The sequence below is a fragment of the Rattus rattus genome, chromosome 7 (genome assembly GCF_011064425.1).
Source record: "Rattus rattus isolate New Zealand chromosome 7, Rrattus_CSIRO_v1, whole genome shotgun sequence".
Classification (NCBI taxonomy): Eukaryota; Metazoa; Chordata; class Mammalia; order Rodentia; family Muridae; genus Rattus; species Rattus rattus.
Window position 1 is genome coordinate 96523038 of NC_046160.1, and position 17642 is coordinate 96540679.

The window sequence follows — 17642 nt, forward strand, 5'->3', positions numbered from 1 at the left end:
AGCTGAGTGTTAGAAGGAACTAAAGGCCAGAAACAGTCTGACTCTAAGACCCATACACTTTACTTTTATTAGTTTATTATATAATCCTTGTATTCTTCTACATAGCCAACCCTTACATAGCTTTCTTGTTCACTTTTATGTTCTTTTGTATATTATTTGTATGCATGTTTGTGTGTATGTGGTGTGTGTGTGTGTGTGTGTGTGTGTGTGTTGGTGTGCGCGTGCGTGCGCGTGCACTCGAGTGCCTGTAGAGGTTAAAGACAAGCTTTGTGGAGTCTGTTCTCTTTTTGGGTTGATTTTTTTAATCTCTTTGTTCTTTTTGTTCTTTTTGGTTTTGAGTCAGCATCTCATTATATGTCTTTGACTCCCATGGAGCTCACCATGTAGACCAGGCTGACCTGGAACTCGTAAAGACCTTTCTGCCTCTTCAGTGTTGGGATTAAAGGTGTGTGCCACTACACCCAGCTTCTTTTTACCTTTATGTGAATTCAAACTCAAGTTGCATGGCTTTGTGGCAAATGACTCTACCGTCTGGATCATCTTGCTACCCCAATTGTATTCTTTGTTTCTGTTGCCTCCTGTTCTGTTAAGATGGTGATGCATGATGCATGCGGGTACACGTGTATGTGCTTGTAGATGCCATAGGGCGCCATGGATGTTGTTCCTCAGGAGCCAGCCATCCGTTGTTTTGAGACAGGCTCTTACTGACCTGAAGTTTACCACAGAAACCAGACTGGAGGTCAGTGAGCCCTAGGGATTGGCTGTCTCCACCTGCTCAGTGCCCGGTCACCAAGCTTGCACCACCACACTCAGCTGTATTAATGTGGGTTCTGCGGAGTCAAACTTAGGACTTTACCCATGAGTGATCTCTCTAGCCTCTGTTTATCTTAAAACGTGTTTAGATGTTATGACATCATCTCGTGTAGTGTGTCATTGTACTTTGTGTTTACCCACTGCCTGTGTCTTACTCCCTGCCCTTGCTGGTCCTCTCCCTCCCCAAGTACTGTCCCTTCTGCTCCTTTGTTACCGGAATCTACAAAAATAGGCCTATTGGTTTGCTTCAGTATGTTGATTCAAGGCCCAGCAATGAGTCCATCTGTTTAACTATAGTGCAGAATCTGAAAGTTTCTACCCCATCCCCCAAAGCTCTTCAGGAGGGTGGTTAAGCTCTCGGATGTTGGTTTGGGAGGCAGTGTGTCCACTTCTGGTGCTCCTCTGTGTGGAGATGATTTCAATCTTATCTGAAAATCTATCTTTAGACAGCTGTGACCTGTTTTCTTTGAGAGGGTCTTTGGATTAGCACGTATGTGTTGCAGGCTGTAGTAGTCTCTCTGGTTTCTGTACAGGAAATTAAATAAGGCATTGAGTCATGAAAACAGAAAAGCATTCATAAACTCCACTGCAGGGAGGAATTTCCTGTTGCCATAGTTTTGCTGTTGGCAGCTTAGAAACACTGTGCAAGAGCGACTGTGAAAGCCACAAATAGCCCAGCCGCTTAAATACTATGCTAATGCCCGACCCTGCTTGCAGCTGTGTATGATCCTAAGTTGTTAGGTGCCCTTCAGCTCTTTGTGTCCAGTGCTCTGATGTCCACCTCACAGGCTCTGTGCCTGTCACAAGTTGTGGGGCTCTGCAGATCATCACCACAGAGAACCACTGAAATAAGAGCCCTACTTCTGTAACTGAGTGGTTAGCTGGAGCCCGGGAGATTGTGTGCTGTTTATTGATCCACCTGTTCTGAGCCAACCTGTTGATGATGTGGTAAAGTCATCCCTAAGGTGACAGAAGTGCACCCTGGTGGTGTCTAATAAAGCAGTCAAATCACCAAGACAAACACTGCGTGTATTTGGCCCAAATCCTGTTAAATTGACAGCTAGAGAAAGGCGGACCTGGTCAGGCAAACTGGGACTGCGCAGTTGAGAGCTGCATAAAATGTTCTGCAAAAGTGTCCCTTCTCACTGAGGAGGGTCCAGAAAGAGTGACTAATCTGCTTTTACAGAATAGGCCCTCATCTGTTCTTCTTTGGTGTGACAAAAACACCCAAGGCTACGTAGTTTGTAAAGAATGGGTTGGCTCAGTTCTGGAGGTGTGACCAGTGGGGATGGTGCTGGCGTTTGCTGTGCCTCTATGGAAGCCTCACAGTGTCAAGGCACAGGGGGAGGGGAACACATTATAGGACACAGAGCCTATGGGCAGGGCTGGACTCAGGAGGTAGAGACAGGAAGATCGGAAATTCAGTGTTGTCCTTGGCTAAACAGTAAGTTTGTGATTAAACTGGTTTTGTAGGATCCTGTCCCAAAAATACATAAAGACTTGTTTCTCAGTAGAGATTTTATGGACTTGCAGGTTTTACCAAATTAAAATATTTTGTGTGGTTTTACGTGTGTTTAGCCTCTCAGGTCTCCAGTTGCACACAGGTCATATCTGTCACTAGTGTTCCAAAGGCCAGGGAGGCTCTGGTTTTGTTTGCTCAGCTTTTCTACACCTTTATGTTTCCAGTGTGATAATTTCTATTAGTACCTCCGCAGCATCCTTTCTCTTTGCATTCCGCATAGTGTCTTAATTCACAGTAATTTGATCCAGTGACATTTCCAATAAAATATGGTATTATCGACCTGAAGTTGTACCTGGTAATTTTTTAAATCCTCTATTCTCTGAGCCCCATTGGGTTCATCTTGTCCTGTAATTTTTTGAATGCTTTTTAGGACTTCTGTTTGTGTCTTCCTGGATGTCTTCCTGATACTGGATTTTCCTAGATTGAGTTTCCCTCACGGCCCCACCTAGCTGCTTACTTAGGAGGTGCTGCATTTGTGAATGGCACCACAGCGTGGATGTCAGTGCTGCATATCCCAAACGCACTACTTGGTTTTCCTGAGGCTTTGATAACCTTGGCTATAGCTGCTTATCGTAGTAGCCTGTAGTATTCCTGAGGCATGAAGAGTCATGAGCTGACTAACATCCTGTTGAATTTGATGTCTTCATCATGGGTGAATTCACATGTCTTCCCACTCTGAACTCTGAACAATTTGACTGCTCCTGCTCTAGTTATTTTCTTTGTTTGGCTTTTAGAAAGGAACCCTGTGCATATGCAGATTATTTTTCCACCTAGTACTTAAGGGTGCCTTGTTCAGATGTTAAACCTTCTGGCTCCGAGCTTTGCCTCTCTTGTATACTAAGCTCAGTACCAATATTCTACAAGTCTTAGTTGCCTCAGACTTCCCGAACTCCATTATATAGTGGTTTCCTTCTTCAGACTGGGCTTAGCCTATCCTGTTCCACTGTCCCAAAAGACAACCTGGGTAGTGAACTGGGACATTATAGGGCTCAATTTACTTCCTTGTTGCCACCTCTCACTTCCCCCATCCTCCATCCCAACAGAGACCACAGACTCTCTAATGTGGTCCTTTGTTGGATGTTTGAAATCAGTTGGTTCAGATAGCTTGTCAAATTTTCTAATTTATAGTGAGAATTATGGCTGGGATAGAAGTTCCAGATTCATTTTTACTTCCTTCCTTCCTTCCTTCCTTCCTTCCTTCCTTCCTTCCTTCCTTCCTTCCTTCCTCTCTCTCTCTCTCTCTCTCTCTCTCTCTCTCTCTCTTTCTTTCTTTCTTTCTTTCCTTTCTTCATTCTATGCATACATGCATAATCTTAGTTAAACCCCACAGATTGCTGGCTACATCGGCTTTGGATACATGCACATGCCCATGGCTAGATAGCTGGTAAGCACTGTGGACTGTGACAGATCTGCTGGTGTGGCTGGTTATTAGCATTCAGAGAGGTCTTGAGCATGAATCCACAGCTTGACCTCCAGTCTCTGTCCCTTCCCTTTCTGGTGCACTTGACCTTTTCACACCCAAATTGTCTGGTGAGACAGTTCTGCTCATCATCCTGATTATTTCTTCTGCTGTGAACCAAGAGAGTCAGGAAAGCAAAGCCTGGTGAAACAATGGAGCCGTTTCTTCTCTTTTATACTCATCTATACAAAGTCCGTTTTCTCATCTCCGCGTTTAAGATTTGGAGCAAACAAATAAGCTTGAGATAAATATGTTGTCGGCTGGAACAGAGCTCTGAAGAAACATTTAGCAGTGCGTTTTTGGGCTTCCCATTTGTTCCCAGATTTGGTTGGCAAACACACTGAAGAGAAAAATAAACTTCCCTCTAAGACATTGATTTGAAAGCTGGAGACCACCCTCATTTTAAACTGTACTTATGGATGATTATTTGAGAAGTTACTGCCTGAATGAAGCTTGGTTGTCAAGTCTACACACAGGGGACTCTGAGGCCCTTTGTTAAGCATTCCTCAGCACCCTGCTCTCACTAATTCGCTGCAGTGCCATGTGCCTCCCCAGGATTGCAACTGCAGCCAAAGGGCAGCTGGGGTCTGTGATGCAGACTAGAAACTAGTGAGGTTTAGAAAGACACAGAACCGTGGGGCTGGAGCCTGGCTCAGTGGCTGAGAGGACACGCTGCTGTTCTTCCTGAGCACCCAGCTCCAGCTCCCAGGACCCGGAGGCTGCTCACGGTCACCTGCAGCTCTACTGTCAGGACATCCAGTGCCCTCTTGGATTCTTATGGACACAAAGTACATACATGGTGTACTCATATGTATTCAGGAAAAAGTCCTAATAAAAATAACAAGTCTTCAGGAAAAGAAAAGCAATCCTTATGTAGGCATAGCCTTGATGCAAGAGAGGAGCAAGGCAACACAGGGCCACTCAGAACTCTAGACACTGACTATAAACTACACAGATGAAGAAAAGAGTACTTTCTAAGGACAATGCACGTTTTAATCTTAATTGGACAAAATGTTAAATTTAATATTAGTGTGCATGTATATGTGTGTGTCTGGTGTGTGTGTGTGTCTGTCTGGTGAGTATATATGACAATGGACACACATACACATATGATAGTACCTATGTTGAGGTCAGAGAAGGACTTTGGGGAATCACTTCTTTCCTCTCAAGGCAAGATTATTCTTGTTGGTTCTGCTATGTATGTGTGCTCCAGGTGCGTCTCCTGTCTCTCGCTCTCCCATCTTGCCTGGGATAACTAGGATAACAGTTGCATGCCTCTGCATCTGGCTTTTTTATGTGGGTTCCAAGGAATGAACTTGGGTTGTCATTCATATATATATATATATATATATATATATATATATATATATATATCATTTTAAGCTGCTGAATTATCTTGTTGGACCTAAAATTTAAATTCCAACCAAGACATTTACTGAGGATCCTATAAGCTAGCACTTTCCCAAACTTTATTTCACTGTCATATACCAAACAATAGAGAGGTGACTACTTTACTGATAGCTGAATTACACCTCTGGGTCCAAAACTTGCCCTGTCTCAGAAGAGCATGCCTGGTTCCCAGTGTGTGTCCATAACTGACTACAGCATCCCCAGATCCTAAGGGAGGATTACATGCATGTGAAGTCTGTCTCTAGCATAGAGATCTTAAACAGCTATTACTGTGCTATTTCAAACTAGGTACGAATTATAGCCAGGTTCAACTCATCCAAATCCTTCCCAAACAGTTCCACCAGCTGGAACAAACATTGAACTCTATGAGTTCATTAGAGCCATTCTCTTTCAAACCACCATGATGGTATCTGTTTATCTATGTACTGGAGTACTCAGGGTCATCTTAGCTTCAGACCACCATGATGGTATCTGTTTATCTATGTACTGGAATACTCAGGGTCATCCTAGTTCAAACCACCACGATGGTATCTGTTTATCTATGTACTGGAATACTCAGGGTCATCCTAGCTTCAAACCACCATGATGGTATCTGTTTTATCTATGTACTGGAATACTCAGGGTCATCCTAGCTTCAGACCACCACGATGGTATCTGTTTATCTATGTACTGGAATACTCAGGGTCATCCTAGCTTCAGACCACCATGATGGTATCTGTTTTATCTATGTACTGGAATACTCAGGGTCATCCTAGCTTCCAACTCTCACAGGTATTGGCTGCACCTTGGAGCTGCTTCGCAGACTTGGAGCCCCTTCACGTAGAAATGCTGCCGTTGATTTGCCGTCTTGCCCACAGCTTCCCAAAGTGTGGCAGTGTCTTACTGCTTTACTATGGTCTTGTACAATGGACATTCTTGTCTTCCCTTGGCTGTCCCCTATCTTAGTATCATCTGCTTTGAGTAGTGAAAGTTTTATTTGAGATTTTCAGACAAGATCTCACCATGTAGCCCAAATTGTCCTCTAACTCAGATCCTCCTTTCTCAGTTGACCAAGTTCTGGCATTATAGATGTGTGCCCCACCATGCCTGCTAAAGGATTTCCTTTTTATGACATAATTGTCTAGTATGACAGTATTCATCATTATGTGCAACTCACTGATGCTGTGAGTTGGAGGTGGTCATATGACTGTCGAGATGACCTGGGTTTACTACTAGTCAGGTGGTGGTGGTGGCGAACACCTCTAATCCCAGCACTTGGGAAGCAGAGGCAGGCAGATCTTTTGAGTCTGAGGCCAGCCAGGATGCAGAGTGAGTTCCAGAATAGACAGGGCTAAACAGAGAAACCCTGTCTTTTTAACCATAAGAAAAAAAGGATCTGTAACTACGCTATAGATCAGCAATAGCTTTTCTGAGATCGTTCACTATGTATTTTTTGCAGCAAGATTTAAACATCAACTTAGTTTACATTTCACAGATTGTCATCCTCTTAAGACTTTAATGGTTTCACAGTCACTAGAAGCAAAGCAAGAACACAGAGTACTGCAGTCATAGAAGATAAAGAACATTCTCTTCTCTTCTGTCTGGTACCATCCACACTTGTATCGTGTATATAGTAACTTCAGGATTGGGAAACTGCGCTTTTCTCGGAAAGGAAGTTCTTACTGTTTTGGCTCTAGTCTCATCTCTAACCTTATGAACCATTTTCAAACTGTTCAAAATAATAGCAAAACTGTGGGATTTCTAAAGATCCTGAGAAAAAGGCTGGCCAGGCAGCATCCAACACATAAAGTAAGGTGTAGAGAACAAAAGGGCTAAAAGTAGAAAAGAAGATTGCTGTCCAGAGAACGTCTCTTTCTGGAAGTCCTGTTCTTAAGACAAATGCAGTTAATAAATGCTGGTGGCATTATTTTTCTAGCGCTCAGTTTTACTTAAAATCAGTTTGAAACACATCAAAGCTGCCACATTCACCTCAAAGTCTTGCAGGATATTTATAGCAGGTTAATCTGCAGATATTTATAGCAGGTTCCTAAATTTAGATAAGTTCTTCATGCTTAAAACCAGCCTTAAACAGTTGAGAAAGACACTTTATTATAGTAATGGTCTTTTCTGGTGGTGGTCATTAATATTTATGAGGCTTTTTTCTTGAGTACTTAGATGTTGCTGTGTATTTCACAATTATGAAAAGTCATTTTCGCTTTATTCTATATTTAGTTTATTTCTTTGCATTTTTCATGAGCTTCAAAATGAAGATCCTCCCGTAACCTCCAGCCCGAAGCTCAGGAATCAAGATCATGTTCCTAAATCTGAGAGTTCCAGCCTCTGTGCTTGGAGCAGTGCCTCAGAGCCGTGGGGACTCCTGCATCACTTCCCTAAGGAGCTATTGAAACCAGGCTGCTTTTGAGTCCTCCTGCCCACTGTGCATCAGTGCTGGGTGTGGCCTGTCGATTTTGCCTTTTAAAGAGGCTTCCCCACTAATGCTTGCATGCTGACTTTGAAAACTCCTGCCTGCCTTTTATGCACGCTAGTGACTTTGTCTTGCTTTGTCATTCACTAAAACACAGTAGGCACCATTCACTAACATGCAGTCAAGCGTGGTCCTCAAAAAAAGTGTGGTTGGTGGTTCTAGTCTACCCCAAAAGAATGCTCTTAGGTTTTCTGGGTAATCTGGAGATCCAGACCTCTGAGTCTCAACAGCCCCTTTCAGCTGACTGGTTCTTTGTTGTGTTGTTTTGTTTTGTTCTGACTATAGGTGTCTGTGGGCACATTGATTGGAGAAATCACTTTTATTTAGGTAGTGGAGGTTGTTTTTCTTTAGGGGAATGAGAGTACAGCATGATCTCGCAAGCCTTTAACACTTGAGGGTACTCCTTCGACTTTGGTCCCCAGTGCTAACCTCTTATCACTCTTAATTGAATTGGAAATACTAAGAAATTGGTTTTCGATGCCCGTGAAGGTGAGTGGGAAATTATTTTTTTGTTGTTTTTACCAGACCTAGATTGGCTTTAACATTTCTTTCAATTATAGACAGCGGCGTGAGTTTATCGCTGATGGAAAGCAGACCTTTGACGCCGTAGCTGCTGACAGTGTTCTTGCTTATGTTCCTGACTACTCTGCCCAGCCCCTAGGCTGCTTGCTGGGACCATCAGAAATCTTACAGCATTTATTTATCACTTTATATAGTTTTATGTATATTTTGATTTTTTTTTTTCTTAAAAACAAGACCTTGGCAATATATAGTCCTGTCTAGCTTGGACTCTGAATGTAGCCCAGGGTTGCTGTGAACTTGTGATGTTCCTGCCTCAGCCTCTTGAGTACAAGGATTGTAGGGGTGACCACCCTGCCTAGCAATAGCATATTTTAAATTGTTTGATAATTAGGTTTCTATTTTTATTTTTGTATGCATATGTTTATATGTGTATTCATGTATATATGTATACACACATACATGTCGGGTGCATACATGTGTATATGAATGCAGGCATATCTGCACATCAGTGTGGTGAGTGTGAAGACCAAAGGTTGATATTAGATGTTTCCTTGATCATTACTCAGCTTGTTCTGACAGTCCCCTGTCTCTGTCTCCTCACTGTGCTAGAATTACAGCAGGCACCACTGGAGAGCCTCTCACTGTGGGGCAAACACTTTATCCAATGATCCATGTCTCACTCCCCACCCCTCTGTTTGTTTGAGAATAATTTACTTTATTTGTTCACAAATTTTCTAAGAAAACATCCATTCTGAGAAAATATCCATCTATAGACTTCTTAGGACTGCAAGAGAGATTTGGTATTTAAAAATCTGTCAAAACACCTATGAGAGCCTTACCTACGCTCCTGACTTTCTCAGTTGGCTTTCCAGGCAGTCTTGTAGATGAGTCCTTTACCAGCCCTTGCAGTTTTCTCATGCCTTGTGTATTGTTTTTCCTGAACTGTAGCTGACTCCACTGGAACCCACTCTCTGTACACAACCTACAAAGACTATGAGATAATGTTCCACGTCTCCACCATGCTGCCCTACACACCTAACAACAAGCAACAGGTAAGAGAAGAGCCACTGTGCCCACGCCCTACCTACGCGTTCCCCAGAAGCCTGAGCGGCACGAGCTCAGTATTGTACCTGTCACAGCAGCACGACATTTTGTGCTTTGTAGAAGCAAGGGATAGTGAGGGAGCTGAAAACAAATAAAGAAACTCAAATTCTGGGTCAACAGCCAGCTGGACAGCTTTCTGAATTAGTCATTTGCTTTCCACACCGGGATCGAGGTTTTCATGCAATCTGAAGAGAACAAGTTGAAGTCACTGTGATTGGATGACTGCAGGGTTTAAAGGGCCTACACACGTGGGCGAAGATTCTTCCCAAGAGGCCAGTTATTAAAGTAAGAAGTACTAATGCTTCATCTAGAGTCCAAGGGAAATTGAACACAGCAGCAAGAATGTCAGGGAGAATGGCAGTAGGGTCCAGAGCCGTGTTCTTTCTTCATCAGGAAATGGCAAGGCATAGAACTGATAAAGTCAAGTGCAACTACCCTGAGGCCTGCAGAGATTAGGGGCACTCCTAGTCACCAAACGTAAGAGGAGCGAAGGAATCGGGATGTGCAGACTGTCGCTGAGGAAGACGGAAGCTGACAGGACTGTTTGGACAGTATGAGCAGTTAGAGAGACTAGTTCAAATTAAATGTCAGATGAGCCTGACATACATTCTCTCCTTCCATAGCCATTACAGACTGGCCCAGCTTCAGGCCTGACTTCTAGTGGGTGTGCGTGTTTCATTGTCTGTTGTACAAACGGGGCTGGCTGCAGAATGCATCAGGGCTCCTTCAGTGGTCTCAGTCACTCAGCTAACCTCACATCTTGCTGCCTTGGGTTCACTCTCAAGCCTAAGTAACAGAACTTTGCTTTTCTAGGTTAGTTACCAAAGTGATCAAAAATAGGAAAGAAAATGCTGAGTAGCCATAGATCTGCAGTACGTCCACCCGAAGACGATGAGCTCTCTGCTGCAGACTCTGTGTGTGGGTTATAGACCTCTGAGTAGAAATCACTATTCTAAGAGAGATAAGGCAGACACATTCTGACCAGTCAGTAGAACATCAATGAATAATCATTGAGGAGGAAAAGATCTGTTGCTTTGCAGAAAAACGAGATTGTCAGGCAGGGCACTGTAATTTATGCCAGGATGTAGTTGTTGAAGTGCTGGGCAGAGTAAGTTACTGTTTCAGTGCGCAACTGTAGATAATTTAATTTGGGGAATCAAAGCAAAAACATTACAGTTCTAAATTAAAATGTTAAAATCTCTACTGCTATATACTAAGAATTTTTATTCTCTAGATAATTTGTTTTCTTCTGTGTAGATAACTTTATACATAGAATATATTTAAAGAGTATATCTTTTAAGATACTTTACATGTATTTAAAATAAATGCAATTTTGTTTACATTTAGCAAAAAACAAATGGATTTGAGTCCTTATCAAAACATGAATTCCACATATCAAGACATATTCAAGAGTGGTTTTGCAGAATAAAGATAATAACCTGTGTAGAGTAAAGAGGCAGTGTTTATCTGTGATCTCACTGTAGTAATGAATGTTCTGGCTACAGTCTAGATAGCAAGCAATTCACACCAGTTCATCTCCATCCTGTCTGATACTTAGAAATGAAGTAAACTTCCTCACTGGACGATAACTTGGAATGCTTTCAAATTCCTAAGGTTAAAAGTATGTTTTTCCAGTGCTGCAGAGTAGCTTGACACCTTGTTACCCTTCTGGAGGACCCAGGCTTGGTTCCCTACATCCATTGGTGCCTTACAGTGATCTGTCACCTCAGTTTCAGGGGATCTAACGCTCTTAACTGGCCTCTACAGCTATCAGGCATGCACACAGTGCACACATATACAAGCATGTAGAGCATTCTACCGTAAAAATGAAACAACAGGCTTTTCTAAAAGTATGTTCCCCAGACATTTTTCTCTAAACTTCCAACTAATCTAAAAAGCTGCTGTCTTCCAGCTGGAGGATACGGGGTTGTTGGTTTTATGTAATTTACACGCTTTAATATCCCTCGAGAATTTAAATAAGAGCCGACTTGTGTGAGTGTAGGTTCGTGTGCAGCATCATTGTTGCAGTTTTTAGTTGTTTTGTTTCCAAGAGCTTTCCCAAAACAAATGTCACTCCAGCTTTTTCTATAGGCTAATCACACTGTCTGAGTGGCCTCCTCAGAAGGAACTGTCTGGCTTGATGTACCTGAGTTTGACAACCATGACCTAGTGTAAGAGCAGGAATCAGAGGGCAGTCTAACAGCTCTCTGTAATTAAGGAGGGTGTGCAAACCTAAAACCTAACCTGCCTTTCCATTGTTATTACTCGAGGAATTGTATGGATTTCTGTGTTCCCAGTTTGCAGCACAAACCGTCGACCAGGGATCTCCTTCTCCTCAAGTAAAGGAAACTGACGTAATCACATTGTAATTACTTCAGCTATTCCCCATTTCTAAAGCTCTGGCGAGTTTCTGCAATGGCAAGTTTCTTGCCTGAAAACAGAACACAACTGTTGCTATAGAAACTGAGGTTCTGGGCATGTCTCTTTAGTTAGCTTTTTTGGCTATATTCTTTATGCAAATTTTAGAATATTCATTTCCACATTTCTCCTTGGAGAGGATTCTAAGACAGGATAAAATATTGACAGGAACTGTGTTCCCAGCGCCGGCACTCATTGTGGACTAGATACCTTCAATATAGGGAATGGTGGAGGGTCTCTTAAGTGTCCACACTCATGGTGGTGCTTGCTTGTTTTCTTGTAGCTCCTGAGGAAGCGGCACATTGGGAATGACATTGTGACAATAGTTTTCCAGGAGCCTGGAGCACAACCATTTAGCCCGAAAAACATCCGATCTCACTTTCAGCATGTTTTTGTCATTGTCCGGGCTCACAACCCCTGCACTGAGAGTGTCTGTTACAGGTAGGCATCTGGCTGCACTGGCTGAGTGGGTGGGGCTGATGGCTATGCACACCCCACCCCCACCCCATTCCCACCCCCAGCTCTGCGTTCTAGAGTATGGTGGGAAGTCTGTTACTGTCATTTTTCTCTCTGTATCATGTGCACAGTTGGCTAAATGCGCATGATGATGTCACTGTCGGTGTTGGCACTCCCTCGGCTTGTTGGTTAGACACCTGTCCTTTCTGTTCGCACCCCCTCCTTAGGTGCTGTCCTTCATCCACACCATCTGGTCACCAACTCATTAGTTACTCACGCTGCTAATTACATCTTTCTTTTGGCAAGGCAAGAGCAGAGATGAACGTTCATAATAAATAGGAGTTTGTTTTTTAAAAAAACATTGTTGCTATTAAAAAGTCCTTTACTCTAAGGTTTCTAAGCATACTCTTAAAGGCTTTTTCATGTTTTATTAGACATTTGTTGTCATCGCTTCAAATACCGTGAGTATTTCCCATGTGCTGACTACTGACTTTGTCTACCTACTACCATGTAGGTAGACAGTGAACTGGTTTGAGCACTGGGAAGTATGGCTAGTAGACTGCCATAAATGCACTTTTTGTTTAAAATTTACTTATTTATTTTATACATGAGTACACTGTAACTGTCTTCAGACACACCAGAAGAGGGTATCAGATCTCATTACAGATGGTTGTGAGCCACCATGTGGTTGCTGGGAATTGAACTCAGTGCCCTTAACCCCTGGGCCGTCTCTCCAGCCCCTCCCATACAATGTATTTTAAAGGAACCTTTTTCTTTTTGAGCCTTTGTCTAAATCAGCACTGTCCAATGGATACAGTGCAAGCCGTGTACTATTTTGTTTTTGTTTTTTTTTTTAAACATTTATTTATTATGTATACATCATACAGCTTTCTGTCTGCATGTATGCACCTGCAGGCCAGAAGAGGGCACCAGACCTGATTATAGATGGTTGTGAGCCACCATGTGGTTGCTGGGAATTGAACTCAGGACCTCTGGAAGAGCAGACAGTGCTCTTAACCACTGAGCCATCTCTCCAGCCCGTGACCTTTGTTTTTTAATTGCCAGCTTTTTTGAATTTTGAAATTATAATTTAATTACATTTTTCCCTTCCCCTTTCTCCCTCCAAGCACTGCTGTATATCCAGCCCCACTCTCCTTCAAACTCATGACCTCTTTTTCTCTAATTAGCCATATTCTTACAAAAACAAACATATACATAAGTAGGCAAAAGAAGTTTTGACACTATTTTGATCCAGTGTTTTATTTACTAAATATATCTGTTATTTCTATATAATAAGCTATATAATTTAAAACACTCTGATTGATATCAATTGTAACCCTTCCCTTCTCTCTTGGTGGCAGCAGTGGTGGTTTTTACAAGACCCATTCTGACTGTGTAACTCTGGGACTCCCTCTGTAGACCAGGCTGCTCTTGATCTCCCAGAGATCCAGCCTGTCTCTGCCTCCTGTGTGCTGGGATTAGTGGGAGAAAGGGCCTGCTGCAGTGGCCCAGCGCTGGGACCTTTCTCTGGCCTAGGTTGAGTACCTTTGCTAGAGTGCCTCTTAGCTAGTTCCCTAGCTTTGCGTTGATTGCTCTTGGTCTTCATTATGATTGTTACACAAGTGACAATGGAGTTACATACCAGATCATTCCAGGACATTTTGTGAAGGCTTTGTCTGCATCTCATGTCTGTCAGCGTCTAAGGTTTTTTTTTTTTTTTTTTTTGGTTCTTTTTTTTTTTTTCAGAGCTGGGGACCGAACCCATGGCCTTGTGCTTCCTAGGCAAGCGCTCTACCACTGAGCTAAATCCCCAACCCCGCGTCTAAGTTTTATATTACCTAAATTTTAATTTGATGTTCCTTGTCACACTACCCATATTTCAGATGCTAAGTAGCTACTCTTGACTGTTAGCCATGCCCTGAGCACTGCCCTGGCAGGGTCAAGGCCTTCTGCAGTTTCTTGTTCACAGTGCATACACAGATACACAAAATGCTGAAAATGGTGGGTTTTCTGTCACTCTTTGGAATTCTTGCATAAGCAGCAATCTTTTATTTTAATGTTATATTTTATATGAGTCTTTTGATTACATTTGTGTCTATGTACCAAGTGTGAGGCCTGTTGCCAGCAGAGGCCAGATCCCCTGAAACTGGAGTTGCTGTAACAATTGGAGGACAGGGTCAGTAGAAGTATAAGTTACAAGGATATTTAATCAAGAAAATGGGATTTACTGTAGCATGTGCTGTAAACACAGATGTCTGGGACGCGGCAAGAAGTAGCCGGTTCAGGAGTGCTCACGCAGCACTGGTACGCAGCAGAAAGACAGAGACAGCAGGGTAGGGCTGTGCTGGGAGAGTGACCCTGAAGTACTTCACTCAGTGTCTCCAGTGAAAGTAATCCTACAAGCAAGTCTGGAGGCTGTAGTCTGTCTGCATCTGTTTCTTTTGTCCTGAATCTACCATGTTTGTACCCGAGAGAACAAAGAAAATCTCTTACATGGATCTAGGGAATGAATATGTGCTAAAGTTTACCCTGTGTTTATCAGGATGCTCTCCAGCCTCTATTGTTACTTGTTAGATTAGAATGTTCTTAGTTGCCTGTTCCCAGCTGATAGATCAGATTAGATGAGAACAGAAGGGGCTGCACTAAAGTAAACATGCACTGAAAACCATTAGTTTGTGGTTATTATTAGAAGACATAAAAGCCAGTCACATTAAAGATACAGGTTCAGTAAACATAGTAGTCTGGGTCGTCTATGTGAGAGCACCCATGAGTCACCATTTCCAGTCATGAATCAGTGGATCTAGCAGTGACCATCAGAGGTCACAAACACCACAAAAAGAGACAAATGTATGCCTCATGATAGCAGAGAGCCACCCTACCCTTGTCTCCTTTCCCAGATTAAATGTGATTGTGATCAAGCCTTTTAGTCAGGGCACTGTAATGTAGATGGCCAGGGAGCAAGTTATACTACACAGAAGGTACTCTGTGAGCATCCACAGTCCAGAGTCTCCAGAAGATGCTTTGCAAGAGAGAAAGCCGTAAGAGGAGTGGACAAGACCCTATAGAATGAAAAGTTAGTAAAGATGAGTTGATTTTTTTCAGGATAGCATTCATAAGGCCTTGGGTTCAGTCCCTAATGTCTCTCCCACATAGTTAGTTAATTTCAATGTGTGGATCATATTGAAACCATAATTTGTCCATACATACAAACATACATGTACAAAATAAACAAACTTTAGACATCGGAGACAATTGGAATTTGGACCATAAATGTGGTGAGATTAAGGAATTATTAACCTTAAAACTAATAATAAATAATTATAAAAATGACCTATGGTTTCCATAGGTTTGCATTTTTGAGAGTGGGTGTGATACAGTGCAGAGGGCACTTGGAGTTAGACCACCTTGTAAAATTGCCAGGATCCCAAATTTTCTCTTTTATGCAGTCAGTGGCTGCCTGTAGGATCTGCTGAAATCCAGCTAGTAGCCAAGGGAGTATGGTGCTCATCCACAGGCCTGCCTGGACTCTGAGAAAGAAGGCATCTTTGAGGTTCATCTACAAAGAAGTCAAAGGAGGCAAGAGATGCACCAAGCCGCAGTTAGCCCCAAAGACTGGCCTTCCTGTCATTCTTTGTGCTTGAAACTCAGCAGCCCAACCTGCTGCCTGGGCTCTTCAGACCTGCCCTCTTCTCCACTTCTTCTCTTGGCCCCTCTGACCCCTCTCCCCACCTGACCTTCCCAGACATGTGCTGCCCGGTGGCTCTGCTTGGGATGCCCTTGGGCAGACTACCCCACCCCATACACACACACATGCTCACCCTGGCTCTGCTTGTGCTGTTGCACAAATTCCCATGTGCATGCACATGCACACACACGCACACACACACACGTGCACACACACACACACACACACACACACACGGACACACACACACACACACACACACACACACACACACACACACACACACACACACACGGACACAGACGCTGACCCACAGACACAGCTGGAGCTCCTTGAGCATCATGTGGGACATGAACAGTGTTGGAATTGCACAGCTCCTGAACAGATGAGCTGCACCTGAGTGTGTTCATGTACTGGGCCCAGGTCTGCTGCTTGCAAAGTTCCTCCAGCAATAGCTTCAAGAAGGGACCACTTCTACCTCTAGGGTGTGTTCAGTGTTTTCTTCTTCCTTTTCTTCCTTCTTTTCTAGACAGGGTCTCTCCATGTAACCCTGGCTAACTTGGAACTTGCTCTGTAGACCAAGCTGGCCTCAAACTCAGACATCCATCTGCCTGCCTCTGCCTCCTGAGTGCTGGGATGCTGGGACTAAAGTTGTACAGCCCCCCTGCCCTGCTGTGTCACCTTCTCTTATTTCTGTCATCTCTGCAGTCCTGGGGACTGTGCAAGTGCCCCCCTGTGCGGCATTGATAGGCCACTTTTCACTTTTATTCTGAGGTAAGATCTCACTACATTAAACCGGCTGGCTTGAACCTACTCTGTAACCCTGGCAGGCTTTGAACTCAGAATCCTCCTGCCTCTGCTTCCTGGGTGGCCAAGCTTACACCACTGAACCTCCCGCCAGACCTGGCTTTATTTTTCTTACCAACTTGAAGTTGAAATCAATTGATACTTGCTGTTTACATGCTTCAAAAATTCAAGTTACTTCTTTTAGCTTTTTTTCCTTTAGGTTGTGAAGGGGTTTTTGTTTGTTTTTGAATTTTATATTTATTTATGTCTTCGATGTTTACATGGCCTGGCATACAGGTAAAAAAAAATCAGAGGATAACTCCCATCCCATGTGGGCCCTGGGGATCAAACTCATCATCCAGCTTGGCAGTCTGGTGGCAAGTACCTTTACCCACTGATCAGTCTCACTACCCCCTCCCCCATGAGCCTCCACTCCTGTAAGGAAGAGTCATGTATCGTGGGCTGGCCCTGAACTTGCTATGTAGCCAAAGGTGACTTTGGCTGGGATCTCAGGTCTACCCATCCCCCATGTGTGACTCTAAAGTTCTAATTTCTTATTCTGCTCTGTTTGCATTAATACTTTTATTCAACTGTCCTTAAAGCATCCTTGTTTGCCAATATGTATCAAGATACGTTACTTCATTCAAAGTCATTGATGCTAGTGAATGTTACATGGTCCAGACCAAGCAGACACAGCCTGGTGTTGGTCTCTTAGACCAGGAAATTTGTGTGGGTGATCCCATTATCAGGTACCAAAGGGAGAGAAGGGGAAAGGTGTGGTCCTTTCCTGGAGGTGGGGGTGGAGTAGGCGGGGCCTCTCTTGTTGATGCTCAGAGTTTGCCTTCAGCCCCGGCATGCCCCAGGAACCATGCAGATCATCATGCTTTTCTGGAAAGTGATGGATTTGTACCCACTGTTTACCTGGACATAAACATGGGGCACACCCCTGTTGTTTTCACGGACTTTGGAGAATATATCTTTAGATTAAAATGGACACATACAC

At 43.3% G+C, this 17642-nt stretch overlaps 1 protein-coding gene across 5 annotated transcripts in view; it reads left to right on the forward strand.

Moving 5' to 3' along the window:
• Positions 1 to 17642, forward strand: part of Sipa1l1 (signal induced proliferation associated 1 like 1) — a 274503-nt gene that overhangs the window by 196394 nt on the left and 60467 nt on the right. For all 5 annotated transcript variants that reach the window (XM_032908070.1, XM_032908074.1, XM_032908071.1 and 2 more), the window contains 2 exons: positions 9139 to 9242; positions 11996 to 12153. In XM_032908070.1, coding sequence (XP_032763961.1) covers positions 9139 to 9242; positions 11996 to 12153 — 262 coding nt within the window. The remainder of the gene's footprint in view (positions 1 to 9138; positions 9243 to 11995; positions 12154 to 17642) is intronic.